The sequence below is a fragment of the Piliocolobus tephrosceles genome, chromosome 1 (genome assembly GCF_002776525.5).
Source record: "Piliocolobus tephrosceles isolate RC106 chromosome 1, ASM277652v3, whole genome shotgun sequence".
NCBI classification, from domain to species: Eukaryota; Metazoa; Chordata; class Mammalia; order Primates; family Cercopithecidae; genus Piliocolobus; species Piliocolobus tephrosceles.
Window position 1 is genome coordinate 179,794,676 of NC_045434.1, and position 23,288 is coordinate 179,817,963.

Consider the following 23,288-nt stretch of genomic DNA (forward strand, 5'->3'; position numbering starts at 1 on the left):
GAAGTTGGCTGGACATGGTGGCTCACACCTATAATCCCAGCACTTTGAGAGGCCAAGGTGGGAGGATTGCTTGAGCCCCAAAGTTTAAGAGCAGCCTGGGCAACATAGTGAGAACTTGTCTCTATAAAAATTTTTTTTTTTTAAATTAGACAGGCATGGTGGCATGCGCCTGTAGTCCCAGCTGCTCTGGAGGCTGAGGTGGAAGAAGTGCTTGAGCCTGGGAAGTCAAGGCTGCAGTGAACTTTGATCACACAACTGCACTGCAGCCTGGGTGACAGAGTGAGACCCCCATCTCTACAAAAAGAAAACAAGCAAAGTAGGAAGTCAAAATTAAAAGAGTAACTCATGAATATGCGAGAAGTTAATTGATACAGAGTTTGAAAAATCAAAGACTAACAAACCAGGTCTGCCAATGAATAAAATTAAGAAATCGGTGTATGGATAAGACTCCCTGCATTCTCTGTAGCCTGAGCCTCTTTTAGTAGTCAGAGTGTTCTTTCTAAATTGCAAACTAATCATACAACTTCCTCTGCTCAAAATCCTACAGTGGCTCCCCATTACTCTTATTTTTATATATATTTTTTCTGTTCTTTGATTCAGGAACCCCATTACTCTTAAGGTAAACTCCAAACTGTTCACCACGGCTTGATAGGTTCTGCATGAGAAATGGGCATTGTGGCTCACAAGAGCTGGGCACTGTGGCTCATGAGGATCTGTAGCACTATGGCTCACACCTCCTAACACTGTGGGAGTCTGAGCCTGGAGGATCACCTGAGGCCAGGAGTTCTAAAACAACCTGAGCAACATAAGGAGGTCCCTAATTTTTCTTTTTAATTAGCTGGGCATGTTGGGCATGCCTATAGTCCTAGCTACTCAGTAGGTGGAGGCAGGAGGATCACCTGAGCTCAGGAGTTCAGGGCTGCAGTGAGTCATGATTGTGCCACTGTATTCCAGCCTGGGCAACAGAGCAAGATCCCTGACTCTAAACAAACAAACAAACAAAAAATCTCAGGTTCTGCATGAGCTAGGCCTACCTCACCTTCCTCATCTCATTTTCTCACCACTGTCCCTAACCTTATTTTCTTTCAGCCAATGAACTTTTTCACTTCCTCAAAGTCATCCTCCACACTATTCTCTATTTAGCTTCTTGATACCAACTACTTCATTCTCAGCTTAAATCACTTTCTTTGAGGAAGTCTTTCTTAAGCTCCCTCACTCCATAGGTATCCGTGTTATGTACTATCATGGTAACCTAAACCTCCTTTAGTATAACTTACCACACTTCATCATACTTCATTGCAGTTGCAAAGTCTTATGTATAAAGTTATTTATTATAGCTTTGTAATAGCAAAAAAGCCTAAAAGATATAAGTATTACATAAAGTATGATATATCTATGTAACAGAATGTCACACAACTGTTTAAACTGATATTATGAAACCATAAATCAATAAGAAAAAGAGAGATGGAAAATTCCAAATATTTGGGATAAACAACACACTTCTAAATAATACATGAGTCAAAGAGGAGGTCTCAATAAATTAAAAATATTTTAAACTAAATGAAAATGAAATACAACTTACAAAATTTATAGGATACAACATAGCAGAAAACTTGTAGTATTACATGCATATATTATAAAGGAAGAAAAATCTAAAATCAGTAATCTAAGCTTTCACCTTAGGAAACTAGAGAAAGAAGAACATTATAAGCCTAAAGCAAATAAATTGTAAAAATGAGAGTATTAGTCAATGGGATTGAAAACAATAAACAATAGAGAAAAATAAATGAAACCAAAAGTTTGTTCTTTGAAAAGATGAATAAAATAGATAAACCTCTAGCCCGGCTAACTAATAAATAGAGAAGACAAATATTAATAATATAAAAAATGTGGCCAGGCATAATGGCTCACATATATAATCCTAGCACTTTGGGAGGGTGAGGCAGGAGTATCACTTGAATGCAGGAACTTGAGACCAGCCTGGGCAACACAGCAAAGCCCCATCTCTATTTTATAAATAAAACATTTTTTTAAAAAATATCAAAATGAAAGAGGGGCCACCACTGCTAACTCCATGGACACTAAAAGGATAATAAAGGAATATTATGAACAACTCTGCCTACAATATATGGACTTACAATATATGGATTGATTCTTTGAAAGACACAAACTACGAAAGCTCACACAAGAAGAAATAGATAATCCAAGTTGGCCTATATCTGTTAAAGAAATTGAATCAATCCAAACACCGCATGTTCTCACTCATAGGTGGGGAACTGAGCAATGAGATCACCTGGACTCGGGAAGGGGAACATCACACACCGGGGCCTATCACGGGGAGTGGGGAGGGGGGAGGGATTGCATTGGGAGTTATACCTGATGTAAATGACGAGTTGATGGGTGCTGATGAGTTGATGGGTGCAGCACACCAACATGGCACAAGTATACATATGTAACAAACCTGCACGTTATGCACATGTACCCTAGAACTTAAAGTATAATTAAAAAAAAAAATTAATTACCTTCCAAAAAATAAAGCGCTAGGCCCAGATGATTTCATGGTGAATTCTACCAAACATTTAAGAAAGAAATGATACCAATTCTCTGCAATCTCTTTCAAAAAAAATTGAAGGAGGGGGACACTTCCTAAGTAATTTTTTGAGACAAACATTACCCTAACACCAAAACCAGATACAGATACTATGTGATAGGAAAACCACAGACCAATACCTTCATGAACAGGTTCAAACTCAGCGTGGTCTGTTAAGTTCTACATGACTTAAATCTAGCTTACCTTTCTAGCCTCATTTTCTTGCCACTTTCCTTGTCTCTAAGCATTTTGTTCTGGCCAAATGAACTTTTTTCATCTTACTGAGAAGATTATGACGATAATGACGACAATAGTAACAACAATAACATTCAATATTACAATAACAACAACACTTTTTTTTTTTTTTTTTGAGATGGAGTCTCGCCTGTTTAGCCTGCTCTATTGCCCAGGTTGAAGTGCAGTAGCACGATCTTGGCTCACTGCAACCTCCACCTCTGGGGTTTAAGCAATTTTCTCGCCTCAGCCTCCCAAGTAGCTGGGGTTAATACGTGTCTGCCACCATGCTTGGCTAATTTTTGTATTTTTAGTAACGATGGGGTTTCACCATGTTGGCCAGGCTGGTCTCAAACTCCTGACCTCAAGTGATCCACCCTCCTCAGCCTCCTAACGTGCTGGGATTACAGATGTGAGCCACTGGTGCCAGGCCTAATTTCAATTAAATAAAATTAACTATTGTTTAACAAATATATTTTTAATAGAGTAGCTTTGTAACATTTTGACTTGTCTACTTTCCCAGAATTCCTTCTGTGTAAGTTTCTGGTTATAGTGGGCCACAGGAGATAATATTTGTGCAAGATTTAGAAAACAGAATTAAAACATTTTGGTTTTTCCAGGTAGAAGATTGGAGCAGGCACTTTTATAGTTTATAAACACTGCTGATATCTGCTGCTCACCTTGGCATGATCCAACAGCCAGGCCTACAACTGCTCCACCTTCCCTTGAATCCTCCTTCACTTTTCCATCTCCCGGGCTAGATGTCTATTTAGCTCCTTGATGAAGGGTGCCAGTTTCTCCTGTAGGATACCTACACTTTATCAAGGTTAGAGGCAGCAAGAACTGACATGGGTTCCAGTCCATCTTCATGGTTTCCACCTTGTTGCTCTCCCACTTTACATTCAGCTTCACTTCCTGATTGTTTGCCCTGCAGACTTCGAGCTCTAGCAGAAGATGCAAAGATGACAGCCATATAGACTGCATAACCAGCACCCACAATTGCATAAGACCAAGTCCCTGTAATAAGGCTTTTATTAAATACATATTCCTAATGGTTCTATTTCCTGGGAGAAGTGCTTATTGTGTATCAGAATATATATTATGTCACTGAAATAGAAGAAACTGGGAAAAATCTAAATGTTCAACAATAAACGATTTATTAAATAAATTGTGACATATCATTAAAATAATATACTAGAAAAAAATTTAATGTCAGATAAACAGATCATAATATTTTAAGTGAAAAAGTAGGTTACAATCTATTTAAATCAGGGTTACTTTCTTCTAGATTATGAAACAATATACACTATAGAGTCCCCTTTTGGTAGAAGAATTTCCCTATATATTTTATTCGCCTACACTTAGTTCAAATAGTGCACACATATTTCTTCTTAGCAAATCTTCACAAAAGATGTATAGAACTGGCATCACAATTCCCACTTTAGAGATAAGGACACTAAGCAAGAACAAACATCAAATTTATGGTGAAACTAAGGTGGAAGAATGCTGAAGTCATTGATGCTTTAATGAAAAGTTTAAAGAGACAATAGCCCAAAGAAATCAGCAGTTTACTAATGGATAAGTCGTTTTAAGAAAGGATGAGATGATGTTGAAGATGAGGTCCACAGTGGCAGACTATCCACACCAATTTACAAGGAAAAAAATTTTTTTGTAGCCTAATTGAAGACTGACGATTAGCAGCAGAAATACTAGCCAATATCATAGATATCTCAATTGATTCAGCTTACCACAATTCTGACAGAGAAATTAAAGTTTAGCAAACTTTCCACTTGATGGGTGCCAAAACTGTTGCATTCAGATTAGCTACAGACAGGAGCAAAGCTTTCCATGGGACTTTTACACAAGTGGGATGAAGATCCTGAAGCATTTCTTTGAAGAATTGTAACAGGAGAAGAAACCTGACTTTACCAATATGATACTGAAGACAAAGCACAATCAAAGAAATGGCTACCAAGAGGAGGAAGCAGTCCAGTCACAGCAAAAGTGGACCAGTCAAGAGCAGAGGTCATGCCAACAGTTTTTGTGATGCTCAAAGGATTTTGCTTATTGACTTTCTAGAAAGCCAAATGATAACCTGCTTATTATGAGAGTGTTTTGAGAAAGGTAGCCAAAGCTTTATTTTAAAAAATGCCTGGGAAAGCTTCACCAGAGTCCTTCTCTACCATGACAATGCTCCTGCTCATTCCCCTCATCAAATAAGAGCAATTTTCCAAGAGTTTTGATGGGACATTATTAGGCATTCACCTTACAGTCCTGATTTGGCTCCTTCTGACTTCTTTTTGTTTCCCAATCTTAAAAAATATTTAAAGGGCACCCATTTCTCTTTGGTTAATAATGTGTGAAAGACTGCAATGACATGGTTAAACTCCCAGGATTCTCACTCAGTTCTTTAGGGATGGACTAAATGGTGTGCATCATCACTTACAAAAGTGCCTTCACCTTGATGGAGCTTATGTTGAGAAATAAAGTTGTTTTTTAGACAGGGTCTCATTCTGCAACCTAGTCTGCTGTGCAGTGTTTCAATTATGGCTCACTTGCAGACTCAAACTCCTGGGCTCAAGTGATCCTCCTGCCTCAGCCTCCTGAGTAGCTGGGATTACAGAAGTGCACTGTCATGCCTGGATAATTATTATTATTATTATTTTGGTAGAGATGAGGACTCACTATGTTGCTCAGGCTGGTCTCAAACTCCTGGGATCAGCATCCCAAAGTGCTGGGATTACAGGTGTGAGCCACTGCACCTGGCCAATATATTTTTTATTTTATCTTTCAATTCAGTTGTTCCACAAACTCTCTGAAGTTCCCTTGTACAAAATATCAACTTCATTGTAGTTTGAATTTTGTCAGACTACATGTCAGAACAAATTCCAGAGTATTTCATAGGCAAGTCAGTCAAGAATATTTACTGTTACCACTAGGTGTGTCCCAGAACCAGAAGAAATAATCTCTGCCTTTAAAAATCTCACACTCTAGGGCCAGAGGTAAACTAGAAAATAAACAATTAGAATACAGTGTGGTAAGTGCAATACATCAGGAATTGTGTGTGGCTGGGTTTACTTCAGTGGGGACAGAGCAGAAATACTCTCTGATATTCTGTTAGAGTAAATTGATGTTGCTGTTAACTAAGTCATGGCTAAACCCACAGGAAACTGAGATCTCTGCTCCTCTTACCTCTTCTGTTGTTGTTCTTGATATTGTTGCTTTACTTTAGCTTCATTTTCTGTTGCTTCTTTTATCTTTTCCTGTAGCTGCTGCTTCTCTGAAATACAAGTGTCTGTGAGACAGACTTTATGAGCATGTTCTAATTTCCGCTGCAGGTCCAAAATCTTGAATGAAAAAAAGTTTACAAGTAAAGCATTAAGAAGAGTGTGATCTTTTTTCAAATTAGGGGAATAACACATAAATAGTAAACATAGCAGTGCTAACATATTAATCTGACCTGAAGTAAAAAGAGTAGCTAGATTTAATTTTAAAATAAATTGTTTAATTTTTGCAGTATGTAGTGCATTCATATAATTCAATGTGTATGTATAAAAGAAGCTACAGGCCAGACATGCTGGTTCACACCTGTAATCCAAGAACTGTGGGAGGCCAAGCTGGGTGAATCGCTTAAGCCTCAGGAGTTTGAGACCAGCCTGGGCAACATGGTAAAACCCCATATCTACAAAAAAATACAAAAATTAGCCGGGCATGGTGGTGAGTACCTGCAGTCTCAGCTACTCAGGAGGCTGAGGTGGCGGAAATTACTTGAACCCAGGGAAGCTGAGGCTACAGTGAACCAATGATTGTGACACTGCACTCCAGCCTGGGTGACAGAGTGAGACCCAGTCTCAAAAAAAAAAGAAGCTATATAGTGAAAAGTCTCCTTCCCATCCCTGTCCTACTACCTCCAAATTTTCCTCCACCAAATAGGTAACCGTGGTTTTTACTTATGTACCCCTCCAGAGATTTATTTATGCATATATAAACACATATTATATAGTTATCCCCCATACATATAAATTTTACACAAACGATGAATACTATACCATATATAATTAGGCACCTTACTTTTTTATAGCAATACACATTTGGTCATTTTTCCACATTATATGCACATATTGAGTTGTCTTCTGTTTCATAGTTGCATACCACTCCACTGTAAGGGTATACCATAACTTATTTAACCAGTGCCCTACTGGTGAACATTTAAGCTGATTCCAATCTTTTGCTATTATAAACAATACTATTACAAACAATGTCTGCAGATTAAATTATGAGGTGTAGATTTACTAGGGCAAAGCTTATGAGCATTTGCTTGTTTGATAGATGATGCCAAACTGCCTCCAGAGGTATTAGACCAATTTATACCCCCAACAGCATTGTGTGAGTGCACCTAGTTTCTCCACAGTGTGGCTAGATTCATGAATAACACTGCAAAACAAAATAGAAGTCTCTTATAAACCAAGCACCTATTAGCATATTGCTTAGCATCAATAATAGGTTTTTTAATGCTCTGGCAGAACTAAAAATATGATTTATGAATTTGAAAGAGAGACCCTATATTTTAGAGTTTATATGCTAGATTTAACATATCATTTAAAAACATTTTTTTCTTGCCTTTTTCATGTAGCAGCAAAAAAACCCCACTTTTTAAAAAGATAAATTTCCTTTACACTTATTTACTTATTTTTATAAACCCTTGTGTCACCTTAAATTGTGCCTGGTACATAGTAGGTGCTCAGTAAATATTTGTTGACTGAATAGATTTCAGCAGGGTAGCTATTATCCCTCTAACGTATTTCTGACCCAACAAGGAATCCTTTAGAATGGCTTGGCATCACATTCCCCATAATTTTCTGTGAATGCCAGTGGGTGGCACTCGTTTTCTAAGAGAGGGGCTTTCTGCATCAACTCAACCCCCTGCACCTAGGTCTCTGCATAGCCCACGCAGCATGAGAGAGGAGAAGATGCAGAATGATTCAAGGGAAATGGCAGTAGGCAGTCAGCCATCTGAGGCCAGTTCAAGTTCCTTGGAACTGTTCTATTTAGTTCTGTCTAGGGAGAATTCTTACTTAAGGAATTCGGTACTAATTCCATAGACAAAAGCATCACCTCATTGGCTTCTCTGTCAAGAATACATCCAAACTTCTGAACCTGCCACATAATTTAAGAAAGGGAACATTTCCAATACTTTTGAAGCCCATTTTGTGACCCTCTTTGATTATCCCTCTTCCCTCCCCACCAGAGAAAACCAATATCCTGAATTTTGTGTTAATCACATCCTTGCTGTTTCTTTTTAATAATCTCTCTCTATATATATATGAGATTTTTTTTTTTTTTTTTTGAGATGAAGTGTTGCTATATTGCCCAGGTGATCCTCCTGCCTTAGCCTTCGGAGTAGCTGGTACTACATGCATGCGCTACTATGCCCAGCTAACTTATTTATTTTTGTAGAGATAGGGTCTCACTATGTTGCTCAGGCTGGTCTTGAACTTTGGGCTCAAGTGATGCTCCCATCTCATCCTCCCAAAGTGCTGGGATTACAGGTACGAGCCACCATGCTAATAGTCCTTCCTTCCTTCCTTCCTTCCTTCCTTCCTTCCTTCCTTCCTTCCTTCGTTCCCTCTCTCTCTTTTTGAGACAGAGTTTCACTCTTGTCACCCAGGCTGGAGTGCGATGGTGTGATCTCAGCTCACTGCAACCTCTCACTCCCAGGTTCAAACAATTCTTCTGCCTCAGCCTCCAGAGTAGCTGGGATTCAAGGCGTGTGCCACCACACCTGGCTAATTTTTGTATTATTAGTAGAGACGGGTTTTCACCATGTTGTCCAGGCTGGTCTCAAACTCCTGACCTCAGGTGATCCACCCACCTTGGCCTCCCAAAGTGCTGGGATTACAGGTGTGAGCCACTGTGTCTGGCCATTCACCTCTCCTGGTCATTCGCCTTGCCTCGCCTCTCCTTTCCTCCCTTAAAAATAAGTTAATTCAGCCAGTCTTAGTTTAACTCTTTAACTTAGATTTTTTTAGTTTAATTCAGATTGCTGTCATCTACTTTTTGATGTTTGCTTCATATTATATGGTTTGACGAAATTATTTTTTAATCGAATTTAATTCTCAAACTTGCACATCAAAATGTACAACTGTTACATACTACTGCCACCTAGTGTTGGGCGATCTAAAATGAAGTGACAATATTTCAAAATTGTTCATTTCACAACACCAATTCCCCCTACAAAATTACAAAATATGTTTGATGTGATGAATACAATAATTACCCTGATATGATCACTATACATTATATCTATTTAAACATCACTGTGTACCCCGTGAACATGTACAATTGTTTGTCAATGAAAAAAAAACAAAATTAAAACAAAATTTACATTAACAGCCAATTCAAATGAAAGAATAAGTGTTCTCAAATGTGAAAATATAAAACAAAAGCCATATGGGATCAGCCAGTTCTTTAAGTTCATGTTATAGCTTTAATACAACTGACCTTTTTAAGTCCATGAAGTTTTTTACAAATACACAAGAATCCCTAAAATGGTAGGAACAGGTGAAATCAAAACAGAAGAAAACATAGGAGAGAAAAAAAATCTCAGAATTCTACCAAGTCTGCAACATATTTATTTCTTAAAATCCTCAGGGAAATGAGATTTCAGTAGTGGTATTCAGTGTATGCTGTTTATTAAGCATGAGGATAATTACCTTTTCCTCCGCATCAGCAACTTTAGATTTCTCCTGAGCCAGCTTTTCCTGTAGGTTGTTCTGTGATTTAATGCTCTGAGTCTGTTTAAGTACTTCCAACTCCAGTTCCTTGATTTTCTGCTGACACTGCTTACACTCTGCCGTGAGTGAAGAGCACATCTTTGTACTCTCTAATAACTTCTGTTGGGCATGCTTTAGCTCAATCTTTATCTAGAGGTAGAGAATACGTAAGAGTAATACAAATAATTGTGGAATGAACGTGAACTAGAATAAGCAGCTTTCAAAAGAGTATAGTCCCCTTAAAGCCAACAAATACCAGTGTCACATGGCTGAGTACCTCTTTAGAGCTGCCATGTGTTAGTAAGAGGTTCCAAAGTTTAGTCAGACAGCAGCTAGACCAAGGAATTTTCCTGAGTTTCTATATATGCATGGTCTAAATGTTTTCCATCCTTTCTTCAATCTAGTCCAAACTGGCTTTCATCCTCACTACCCCAGTGAAACTTTCTGCCAAGTTTCTAACTCTTCATTGCCAAAATAAATCCAATGGACAACTGACTTCTCAGTAGCATTCTGTGATACCAAACTTTGCTGGTTTTCACTTAGCTCTCTGCTGTTCTTTCTTGGTCTTCTTTGTAGACTCTTCCAATGCTACCCAACATGTGAGTATTATTGGACTCTTCTAGGCCTAGAAAGTGGATGATTTGCTATCCATTTCTATAATTTGAAATGCCATTTTATGCCAATACTTGCCAAAATGAAACTCCTTGATTCTGCCCATATCTCCAAAGTCTTTTTTTCTCTCTTTTCCCAATTTCAGTAAATAATGCCACCATCCAAACTTTTGTGTAGGTCAGTAATCCCTGAGTCTTCCTTTTCCATTATGAACCAATTCCAATCATTTAGCACATGCTGTCACTCTATCCCCACAATACACCTTGCATTAATCCATTTGTGTCATTTTTTTGGCACTAACCTAGTCTGGGGCATCATCTCTAGCCTGGGCTCTAGCAACTGCCTCTGCACTGGTCCTACCACTTCCATTTTTACTCTCTTCTAATCTATCCTCTAACCCTGTGGCCAAATTTTCTTTTAAAAACACAAATTGAACTACCTGACAACCCTGCTTAGAATCTTTCAGTGGTCCCTCACTCCAGATCCCACCAGCTTGCCTGGCTTTGTACGCTCTGGCCCTTGTCTATCTCTTTAAATCCATCTTGTTATTTCTCCTTCTCCCACTGTAACTCCTGTCACATTGGTTTGTATTAAGAGTTTCCAATACACCAAACTTTTTCCACACTCCCTCTGCCAGAAGTGCTTTCCCTTTTCCCTTCTCATTGTATGGTTGCCTGCTTATTCTTCGGGTCTTAGCTTAAATATCACTTTGCAGGGGGCAATTTTCAGAATCATTTAATCTGAAATGTCCTTACTTATCACTGTACCACATTTGCTTCCTTCATCAAACATATCATGATATATAATTAAGTATGCATTTATATACCTGTTTATGTCCCCTTTCCCCACTTTAAATTCCAAGAAAGCAGAGATTAGGTTTTTAATTCATTTCTTAATACCAAGGCCTATCAAAGAAACAGAGAGTAGGTGATTAATCAATTATTTACTGAGCAAGTAAATGAATGATATTCTAAAAAATATCAGAACGTAGTGAATGTATACACTGGGCAGGGAAGGCTCATAGACAAAAGTGGTGAGAGAGAATTTACTTTGTTTTAATGGTAAATAGAATTCCCTGGTCTCAAAGCTTTTCAACTGAATTAATAGGGATGATAGCTATAATGTCCTTCATCTGTGCTTTCTCTATATTAACCAATCAGATTATATAAAGTGAATCTGAAAGTTAATTGTGTTCAACCTCTTTGAGCATCAGTTTCTTCATCTGTAATATGGGGATAATAACTACTTACCTCATAGGATAGTTGTGAGGCGGCATTAAATGAGACAAAGCAATTAAAGCCTCAAGAATAGAGCCAGACACATAGGAAACACCTAACAAAAGGTAAGTGTTCCTATTCAATAATTGCTTTTAGACTATCTGCTGCATTTGAAATACAGAGCTGAGGCATATACTAATATTACTACTTGACATTTGTTAGGCTTTCACATCTATGAAGTGGCTGGGATTGGTATTTTAGCCCATTTTAGAGATAAAAAACTGAATCTTAAATAGTTGCCAGATGATAGAACCAAGGTCTGAATATAGATTTTCTGATTCTAATTCAGTACTCTACACTACATTTACTCTACACTGTGAAATACATGTATTTATTATTTCTCTAAAAAGAATACCTTAGAGTGGATCAACAAGCTAAAATTTGGTTCCTTGAAAAGTCTAATAAAATAAATACACTTCTAGTGAGACTGATCAAAGAAAAAGCAACAAGACAAAGGTAACTAGTATTATAAAAGTGAAATGACCCTCATTATATATTTTTCTTCTTTTTTTAAAAGCTACCTTTGTTAAAATATATATATATATATTAAAAAGAAGACAAGATGAATAAATTTCTGTAAAACTTTAAATAATTTAAATGAAATGGAAACATTTTTAGAAAAATAAAATATAACAAAGTTGATGCAAAAAAATAAGAACTTGACTTCTCATAACTATTAAAGAAATGGAACTAGAAATTGAAAACCTACCCAAAAGAAAGCAAAATCAGAAGGCTTTAGGGATGAGTTTTTTGCAATAATTTGAGAAGAAATCATTGTAACTTAATACAAACTTTTCCAGAAGACAGAAAAAGAGGGTGTATTACTCATTTTATTTTAAGAGGCTAGGATAACCTTGATATCAAAATCTGACAAGGGCATTGCAAGGAAGTGACAGACTAGTCTCACTCATGAGGAAAGTTACAAAAATCCCAAAGACATATTAGCAAGCCAAATCTAGCACTGTAGGAAAAGAATGATAATTTATGATGAAGTTAGGTTTATCCCAGAAATGCAAGACTGGATTAACATTAGAAAATCAAAGCAATTCAGCATATTAACAGATTAAAATTTTTTTAAAAACCTTCTCAAAATATTCAGAAAAAAATTTATGAAATTCAACATGTATTTGTCATAAAACATTGAACCAACTAATGCTAGAAAGCAATTTCCTTAATGTAATAAATAATATCTATTTTTATTTATTTTTCTTTCTTTCTAAAGTAAATTTGGATAAAATATCTATTTTTAAAAAGCAATAAAAACATACTAAATGGTGAAATCTGAGAGCTTTTCCTTTGAGACTGGGAATTAGAAAAGGATGCCTACTGTCACCAGTTCTATTCAGCACTGTGCTAGCCAGTAAACAGAACAAGAAAAAAGAATGAAGGGTTTAACATATGGAAAGGAAGAAAGAAAATTGTCTTTAAATGATATGATTACTTGCTAGAAAATCCAAAATAACATATACATACATTGTAAGAATAAAAAAGTATGGGAAAGTTTTTATTAGAAAATGATTAAGTGAATTTTTATACATTGGGAAATAATTAGAAAATGAACATTTTTAAAGTTACCATTTATAATAGTATGGAAAATATCAGCACCTGTGAATATGTCTAACAAAAGATATATAAGAAAATTTAAATATTGAGAGAAATTAAAAACCTAAATACACACACTCTCTTCTTAAATTAGAGGATTCAATCTTGCAAAGATTTAAATTCTGCCCAAATTGACCTATAGAGTCAATGTAATTCCAAGTGAAATCCCAAATGGTTGTGTGTCAATATACATGTGTTCTACGTGAGTTCATGTGAGTATTTGTGTTTAGCTTAACAAACTGATTATAAAACTTATATAGGAACCCCAAAGTCCAGGAATAGCCCAGATACCCCAGAAAAGAAGAACAAGGTAAAAAGACTTGCTCTATCAAATGTTAATATTTATATAAAGCTAAAATAATCACGATAGCATAGTATTGGCACAAGGGCAGACAAATAAACAATGGAGCAGAACAGGGAGCTCAAAAATATACCACAATAGGCTGGGCACAGTGGCTCACACCTGTAATCCCACACTTTGGGAGGCTGAGGTGGGCAGATCACCTGAGGTCAGGAGTTCGAGGCCAGCCTGGCCAATATGGTGAAACCCCATATCTATTAAAAGTACAAAAAAATTAGCCAGGCATAGTGGTGTGTGCCTGTAATCCCAGCTATTTGGGAAGCCGAGGCAGAAGAACTGCTTGAACCCGGGAGGCAGATGTTGCAGTGGGCCAAGATCATGCCACTGTATTCCAGCCTGTGTGACAGAGTGAGATTCTATCTCAAAAACAAATAAATAAATACATACATAAATAAATGTTAATGTAGAATAGCTTTATGACTTTGAAGTAGTAAGATATTTATTAAATCAGACCCCAAAATCACTAGTTATAATGAAAAATAATGATTATTAAAATTCGAAACTTTGATTCATCAAAAGATATATAAGGAAAATGAAAATGCAAGTCACAGAGTCAATGTTTCTAATACATACCTGATAAAGGGTTAATGTATTTTAAAAGCCTCTATAAATTAATGAAAAAATTAAAATGAGAGAAACCCCAAATAACTATGAACAAAATCTTGAACAAGCACTTCACAAAATAGAAATCCAAATGCTAATTAAATGTATAAAAAGCTGCTCAAACTTGTTTGCAAACAGGCAAATGCACACTAAAACCACAAGGAACTACTGCTATACATGTATACTAGGTTTGCAAAAATTTTAACGTCTGACAGTTTCAAGAGTTGGTGAGGATGTAGAGCAATGGGAACCTTCAGACACTGTTGGTAGAAGACTTTAGAAGGAGTTGAGGTAATACATATCCTATGAGGAAATAATTCCACTCCCAATCTCTTCCTAGAGGAGTGTGTACTTATGGACATCAGGACACATGTGCATGAATGTTCATTGCAGCACTCTTTAAAAAGTAGAAACATTACTCAGTTCTATTCATATATCTTGCTACTCAGGAAAGAATCTGATATTCATTGACTGAACATATCTGAAATAATGTGCTGTTATACCCTCTGTTCAAAGGCAAAGCTCTTTCAGTAAAAGCTGCTCAAGTATGTAGATTGCTTAGCTTATGAAACTTCATTTCCTCATTTTGCATTAATTTTTGAAGACCAGAAATGCCATTTCCAAAAATGTTAGTGGACACACAAAATGATCAAAGCTTTGTTAAACAGAATGAAACGAATGTATGTAGAAGTAAAGAAATTAACCCCTGGCCGGGCGTAGTGGCTCACGCCTGTAATCCCAGCACTTTGGGAGGCCGAGGTGGGCAGATCACGAGGTCAGGAGTTCGAGACCATCCTGGCTAACATGGTAAAACCCCGTCTCTACTAAAAAATACAAAAAATTAGCCGGGCACAGTGGCAGGTGCCTGTAGTCCCAGCTACACGGGAGGCTGAGGCAGGAGAATGGCATGAACCTGGGAGGTGGAGCTTGCAGTGAGCAGAGATCACACCACTGCACTCCAGTCTGGGCCACAGAGCCAGACTCCGTCTCAAAAAAAAAAAAAAAAAGAGAAAAGAAATTAAACCCTAAGGGCAAAATGCCTTAATATCATTGGTGGATCAATGTAGGTCAACAGGAAAAAATGTAATAAGCTTATCTCATTGATGTTACCAAAAAAATTCTCAATCAAGTTTTAATACACTTCCTATTTTTCCAGTAAAAACCCATTTCTCACCTTGCCATTCTAAAACAGCTCACCTTCTGTCTCATTTTTTTTTCTCATTTTATTTTGGAGGGTTGGTACAACTTTTGAAATTTCAATAAGAACAAATCTATTAGCTGTTGACTTCTTCTCAAAAGGCACTCTAACCTTTTAGAAAGCCTGGAAGTTTCATTTTTCAAGAATAATCTTATTATGAAAAAAGTAAGACACAGACAATGAATAGATGAGAAACAAATCAAAGAAAAAGAAGAAATCAAGTGTTCTGGAATATTTGGTAAATTGAATTTGTTCAAGATTAAGAAACCTAAACTTCTCATTGTAAATAGAAAGGGTACAAGTCCTTTCATAATATATTGTCTATTTACTCTTAGGCCTGTGATCAAAGAGTCAACTTAGGGTTTTGGTGATGCTGGTAATGATGAAATAAGACAACACTGGGGTAAACATTGTTACGGCCAATGACCTATGCATCCAAGGCAGCTTCCTCAGCTTCAAGTTGGGACAGTCAAGCACCAAGAAGAGGATCTACAACAGCGTCTTGGTATTGGTGGTAACAGAGCAGCAATCTGCCTGAGGCTCTGCAAGCCTATAACATTCTTTTTAACATGCCCAAGCTGGAAACATGTAAAATGTCCATAAGCCATAGAAAAAATAAATAACGTATGGCTTTTTTTTTTTTTTACAATAGAATACTAATATTGCAAAGAAAATGAATGAGCAATGGCTATACACTGTAACATGAATGAATCTTGCAGACAAAGTTATAAGGCAAACACAAGGTATAAATACTGATTATATTTTTGAAATATAAAAAATAGGGAAGACAACTATATTGTGTGGGATTATAAATAGTTGATGAAGCTATAAAGTAAAGCAAGAGAGTTATTACCAAAATTAGTGGTTACTACTGGGGTGGTAAGGTGATGGGATTATCATGGGGACAAGGTATGCAGGGGCCACTAGTGTGCTGGCATTGTTCTATTTCTTGTCCTGGGTAGTGTTTAGATGTCTATTTACTTTATGACAATTAGGTAAACTGTATGTTTTATGCATTTTCTAAGTGTTGTATTTTATAATACAATGATTTAAAAAGGAATAAATAAGTATTTTGGTTTTTTTTTTTTAAAGAAAAAGTGATATTTTAATTTTTTTTTCTTTTTTCTTTTTTATTTTTTTGAGACAGGACCTCATTCTATTACCCAGGCTGGAGTGCAGTGGTGTGATCGTAGCTCACTGCAGCTTCAAATCCCTGGGCTCAAGCAATCCTCCTGCCTTGGCCTCCCAAAGCCCTAGGACTGTAGGCTTGAGCCACTGCACCCAGTCAATATTTTTATTTATTTTTTAAATTTTTAATTAATTTATTTTATTTTTAAATTATACTTTAAGTTATGGGATACATGTGCAGAACGTGCAGGTTTGTTACATATGTATGCATGTGCCATGTTGGTTTGCTGCACCCATCAACCCGTCATCTACATGGGGTATTTCACCTAATGCTATCCCTCCCCTTGTCCCCCACCCACTGACAGGTCCCGGTATGTGATGTTCCCCTCCCTGTGCCCATGTGTTCTCATTGTTTAACTCCCACTTATGAGTGAGAACACGCAACGTTTGGTTTTCTGTTCCTGTGTTTGCTGAGAATGATGGTTTCCAGTTTCATCCACGTCCCTGCAAAGGACATGAACTCATCCTTTTTTATGGCTGCATAGTATTCCATGGTGTATATGTGCCACATTTTATTTATCCAGTCTATCACTGATGGACATTTGGGTTAGTTCCAAGTCTTTGCTACTGTGAATAGTGCTGCAATAAACATACGTGTGCATGTGTCTTTATAGTAGAATGATTTATAATCCTTTGGGTATATACCCAGTAATGGGATTGCTGGGTCAAATTGTATTTCTGGTTCTAGATCCTTGAGGAATCGCCACACTGTCTTCCACAATGGTTGAACTAGTTTATACTCCCACCAACAATGTAAAAGTGTTCCTATTTCTCCACATCCTCGCCAGCATCTGTTGTTTCCTGACTTTTTAATGATTACCATTCTAACTGGCATGAGATGGTATCTCACTGTGGTTTTGATTTGCATTTCTCTAATGACCAGTGATGATGAGCTTTTTTTCATATGTTTGCTAGCTGCATAAATGTCTTATTTTGAGAAGCGTCTGTTCATATCCGTCACCCACTTTTTGATGGGGTTGTTTTTTTCTTCTAAATGTGTTTAAGTTCCTTGTAGATTCTGGATATTAGCCCTTTGTCAGATGGATAGATTGCAAAAATTTTCTCCCATTCTGTAGGTTCCCTGTTCACTCTGATGATAGTTTCTTTTGCTGTACAGAAGCTCTTTAATTTAAAAAATATGGAATTCTTCACAAATTTGTGTGTCATCCTTGCACAGGGGCCATGCTAATCTTCTCTATATCATTTCAGTTTTAGTATGTGTGCTGCTGAAGCGAACACGTATTTTTGTTTCTTAATCAGTCTCATAAGTAGGCCTAACAGTAGCTAGAGATTCAAGTTTGATAATTTGAATGGAATTTTTTTTTTTTTTTTTGAGACAGATTCTCGCTCTGTTGCCCAGGATGGACTGCAGTGGCCCAATCACGGCTCACTGCAACCTCTGCCTCCTGGGTTCAAGCAATTCTCGTGTCTCAGTCTCCCGAGAAGCTGGGACTACAGGTGTGTGCTACCATACCCGGCTAACTTTTTTTTTTTTTTTGTAATTTTTAGTAGAGATGGGGTTTCACCATGTTAGCCAGGCTAGTCTCAAACTCCTGAGCACTTTAAGTGATCTGCTCACCTCAGCCCCGCAAAGTGCTAGGATTATAGGTGTCAGCCACTGCACTGGCCTTGAGTGGATTTTTAAAAGTTTGTAAAACTGAGGTTCCAAAATGACCCAAATTGAGGAGGGGTATAATATGGAAAGATGTCTACACAGGAAAGAGAGGAACAGACTTGAGTTTAAGTTCTGACTACAATTTGTTAGCTTTGCAATCCTGAAGTTTCCTCATCCATAAAGTGCTCACCCTTTAGGGCTGTGAGGCTGTTCATAAGAGATAAAGTAGACAGGCTGGACCCAGTGGCTCACACCTATAATCCCAGCACTTTGGGAAGCTAAGCCAGGAAGATCACCTGAGGTCAGGAGTTCAAGACCAGCCTGGCCAACATGGTGAAACCCAGCCTCTACTAAAAATACAAACATTATCTGGGTGTGGTGTCGTGCGCCTGTAATCCCAGCAACTCAGGAGGCTGAGGCAGGAGAATATCTTGGACCTAGGAGGTAGAGGTTGCAGTGAGCAGAGATCACGCCACTGCACTTCAACATGGGCGACAGAGCGAGACTCCGTCTCAGAAACAAACAAACAAAAAGAGATAAAGTGGACAAACTCTCAATAAAGGATACTCATCGTATATAACTTTCTTAGGTGCCTGGCCTAAGGAGCTAATCAAGAGGCTGATGTCTTATTCCTAAATGGCCAATAATTTGTCTCACCACGGAGATTAAAATAGATAAAAAACTTCTTTTTTTTTTTTTTATTTACTGCATGCTCTTTACAAACAGTGGAAAATAAAAATCTTCTCTTGTTACCAACCTATCATTTATCCATCCCTGAAAGACTGTTCATTAATCCAATAAATATTTATAGGGTACCAATCATATGTAAGGTATTATAATCTGTGTAGTTATAGCCATTGTTCCTTAAGAAATATGTAGTATTGTTAGAATATGTTCTGAGTTGGACAGTTAAAATGATCTAAGAAATGCCCTTGAAGGGAAAGTGAAAGACTGTCTTATGAAAACATGTGATAAAGAATTAGAATTTAATTTAAAACTACAAAGGCTTGACAGAATATGAACAGTCTTCAAAAACTCATGAAGGGTGAGGACAGGGAAGAGGTTTATTCAAATAATCCTGGAATACTAGAACTCCCTTAGAAGGCCTTCCTCGAAGTTTGGGATAAATGGATATTTGTTTTCCTCTGTATCTCCCCTACTAGACTGTAAGCTCTTGAAAAGTAGGGACCTTTCTTATCCATGTTTATGTCACTTTTCAAATAAGATCATTTTATCCCGCTAGACCGGTGTGGGCAAACTTTTCTCATAAAGGGTCAGGTAGTAAATATTTTAGACTGTGTGGGTCACATGGTTTCATCACAACTATCAAATCTGTTACTGTAGCACAAAAGCAGCCATAACATATAAACAGACAGATATGGCTGCCAATAAAACTTTATTTATAAAAACAGAAGGCAGACAGAATTTGACCTACATGCCAAAGTTTGCTGACCCCTGCACCATGGTTAAAAGGATTGTGTCTATTGTGCCTACCATTAAACTCTCAGTGTCTATAAGATTACATATGAATATTGAATGTTGAATTTTAGAACCTTCAATAGAGGCTTATAGAAACTAAGTCCTTAATATATATATTTACAGAATTGAACCATAATTAAGAGGAAGTACTATTTTACATGGAGGTTAATTTTAAACATTTACGTGGTTCAAAAAATTTAGTTGAATCTGTGTATGGCAGTTCTACATAGATTATTTTTAAACAAGCATTTGGGAGATGTTGCTTTAACTATTTCATGCTGTTGTATTAGGAAGAACAACTTTGCTCTCCCATAAATTGTACCTTGGTGCAGTTGAGATCTGATTGAACCAGTAATAATGGACACATCTAATAGGGATAAATAAGTCTAGTGATACACAGGGCAGGACAACCGGGGTTTAGGGTTCAGGTCACTGAAGTTTAGTAAGTACTAAAAATATTAGATAGTGTTTTCAGAAGATTATGTAATTTAATGCCTTTTTCTATTTACAGGTTGATAATATACACATTCTTACTTTGCAGGGAAAAGTTAAAGGAGGAAGTTACAAGATAGCTCACATTGTCCACACATTTGTGGAGCCTATCATGAATTATCAAGTAGAGGAACTTAAATTCATTTATTCCCAGGGCCAACTGAAACCCTTCCATAAAGCATGTGCCCACAAGAGTTACCTTAATGTTTTCTTCCTGAAGTAAGCTATTATGTTGCTTTAAGTCTAAGTTCTTCCCTCGTTCATATCGAAGCTCATTTTCAGCTGAGTTGCATAGAATCCGGAGCCGGTGCAAATTCTGGTGAAGCTGTACTTCCCCTTGCTGGTTGTATTTTAGTTTATCTCCAGATGATGGATGCTAAAGCAAACATTTTAAAAGAGAAACACAGACAATTGGAAAGAATATTGGTAAAACATGGGTTTAAGTTGTCAGAACCAGAATCGTCAGAATGTGATTATTCACATGCAAATGTTTTTGGAATTAGCTTATCTACAACAAACTACTCTTTTACATTTATGGATAGTTGATACATATTCATATAATATCTGTTATATTAGAGTGAAAATAACAATAAAATTATGTTAACAAAAGCAGTAGGCACAGACAATTTACCTTATTTTTCATATCAATGATAGAAGCACAGAAAATTTTAGAGTAAAACACATTTAAAATGGGAAGTTCAAAGAGTCTATATGTTAAGAAGTAGAGTGTGAATGTGTGTGTCTGTGTCTGTGTGTGTGTGGTGTCCGTTGGCAAAAGGAAAGAGGAAACTTAGTAAGAGACCTTAAGTGTCTAATCTTCCTCATCACTTTATTCCCGATGATTCTTCTCCCATAAAACACATTATTTCAAGGCTGAATAATATTGCATCGTGTACACACACACACACCACTTCTGCAGATATCTCTTTGACACACTAGTTTCAAATCCCTTGGATATATACCTGGAAGTGGAATTGCTGGATCATATGGGTAGCTCTATTTTTAATTTTTTGAGGAACCTCCATACTGCTTTCCATATTGGCTGTACTAATTTACATTCCCACCCACAGTGTCGAAGTGTTCTATTTTCTCCATATCCTTGCCAACACCTACCTTTTGTCTTTTTGATAAAAGCCATTCTAATAGATGTGAGGTGATATTTCATTGTGGTTTAATTTGCATTTCCCTAATAATTCACGACATTGAACATTTTTTCACATACCTATTGGTTTTTTGTATGTCTTCTTTTGGGAAAAGTCTATTTGCATCTTTTGCCTATTTTTAAATTGGATTATTTGTTTTCTTGCTATTGAGTTGAGTTCCTTATATATTTTGGATATTAACCCCTTATCAGATGTATGATCTACAAATATTTTTGCCCATTCTGTAGGTTGTCTCTTTACTCTGTTGATTGTTTCCTTTGCTGTGCGGAAGCTTTTTAACTTGACACAACCCTATTTGTCTATTTTTGCTTTTAGAGTCACATCCAAAAAATCTTTGCCAAGAAAAATGCGAACATTTTCCGTAAGTGTCAATCAATGGATGAATGGAAAAGAAAATATAGTATACACACACACAAAACACACATGTACAATGCAAAACTGTTCAGCCTTTATAAGGACAGAAATCCTGTCATTTGTCATAACATGAATGAACTTGGAGAGCATTATGCTAAGTGAAATAAGCCAGGCACAGAAAGACAAATACTGTATGATCTCACGTATACGTGGACTCTAAAAAGTTGAACTCATAAAGCTGAACTCACAGAAGCAGCAAGTAAAATGGTCGTTGCGAGGCTGGGGAGGGGAGGCATGGAATGGGAAGATGCTGGTCAAAGGGTGGAAAGTTTCAGATAGACAGGATAAATTCTGGATATGTATTATATAGCATAGTGACTATACTTAATAATAATGTGCTGTATACTTGAAAATTGTCAGAAGAGTAGATCTTAAATGTTCTCACCACAAAAAAGTATGTGAGATGATAGACATGTAACTTGGCTTGATTTAATCATTTCACAATGTATACATAGATCAAAACATCTGGTTGTACACGACAAATACACAACATTTGTCAATAATCCTGAATAGGCTGGGCATGGTGGCTCACGCCTGCAATCCCAGCACTTTGGGAGGCCAAGGTGGGTGGATCACCTGAGGTCAGGAGTTCAAGACCAGCCTGGCCAACATGGTGAAACCCTTAGCTGGGCGTGGTGGTGCACACCAGTAGTCCCAGCTACTTGGGAGGCTGAGGCATGAGAATTGCTTGAACCCAGGAGGTAGAGGTTGCAGTGAGCCAAGATCATGCCATTGCACTTCAGCCTGAGTGACAGAGAGAGACTTTGTCTCATAACAAAACAAAAAAAAATCCTGAACAAAGCTGTAAAAAAAGCACATGTATCAAACACCAGCAATACACTTTCCTATCAGGCTTCTCCAGTGAAATAAGAGAATAGTCATTTGGGTTTTCTACAAAAGGTAGGCACAAGTAAGTATGCTGAATAGATAAAGAATTCAATCTTACACAATTCAATAGATAAGATATTCTTAGAGTTTCCTTAGTCCTGGTCCAGTATGCTCCTGTCTACAACTTTCTAAAAAGCCCATATCATTATTTTAGTTTTATCTTGCTTATGTCCCTAAAGTAACACAGAAGCCCTCAAGTCCTGTTAGCTCTTCAATTCCTACTTTGGTTTAGCTAGAAAGGCAATCTAAATACAATCTGCTTTTCTTTGAGCTGCAAGACTCTAAGATCCCTAGAAAAAAAAATCTTCAATGGGTTATAATGTAATTATGAATTTTTTTTTTTTTTTGAGACAGAGTCTAGCTTTGTCACCCAGGCTGGAGTGCAGTGGCGTGATCTCGGCTCACCGCAACCTCTGCCTCCTGGGTTCAAGCAATTCTCCTGCCTCAGCCTCTTGAGTAGCTGGGATTACAGGTGCATGCTACCATGCCCAGCTAATGTTTGTATTTTCAGTAGAGATAGGGTTTCACCATGTTGGTCAGGCTGGTCTCCAACTTCTAACCTCATGTGATCTACCTGCCTCAGCCTCCCAAAGTGCTGGGATTACAGGCATGAGCCACAGTGCCCAGCCACTTTTTTTTTTAAACTTCTAAAAAAATCCTCAGGATACATATGCAGAATGTGCAGGTTTGTTACATATGTATACGTGTGCCATGGTGGTTTGCTGCACCTATTGACCCATCCTCTAAGTTCTCTCCCCTCACCCCCTACCCCCAACAGGTCCTGGTGTGTGTTGTTCCC

General features: G+C 37.3%; 1 protein-coding gene and 1 non-coding gene across 2 annotated transcripts in view; both read right to left on the reverse strand.

The window, feature by feature from the left end:
• Positions 1–23,288, reverse strand: part of CCDC30 (coiled-coil domain containing 30) — a 175,314-nt gene that overhangs the window by 73,010 nt on the left and 79,016 nt on the right. Inside the window, exons 5-7 of the mRNA XM_026455725.1 lie at positions 20,224–20,400; positions 9,538–9,747; positions 6,017–6,171 (exon numbers count right to left, since the gene is read on the reverse strand). Coding sequence (XP_026311510.1) covers positions 6,017–6,171; positions 9,538–9,747; positions 20,224–20,400 — 542 coding nt within the window. The remainder of the gene's footprint in view (positions 1–6,016; positions 6,172–9,537; positions 9,748–20,223; positions 20,401–23,288) is intronic.
• On the reverse strand, positions 17,571–17,677 carry LOC111548855. Its single transcript, XR_002733537.1, has one exon. It is a non-coding gene; the product is annotated as a U6 spliceosomal RNA (small nuclear RNA).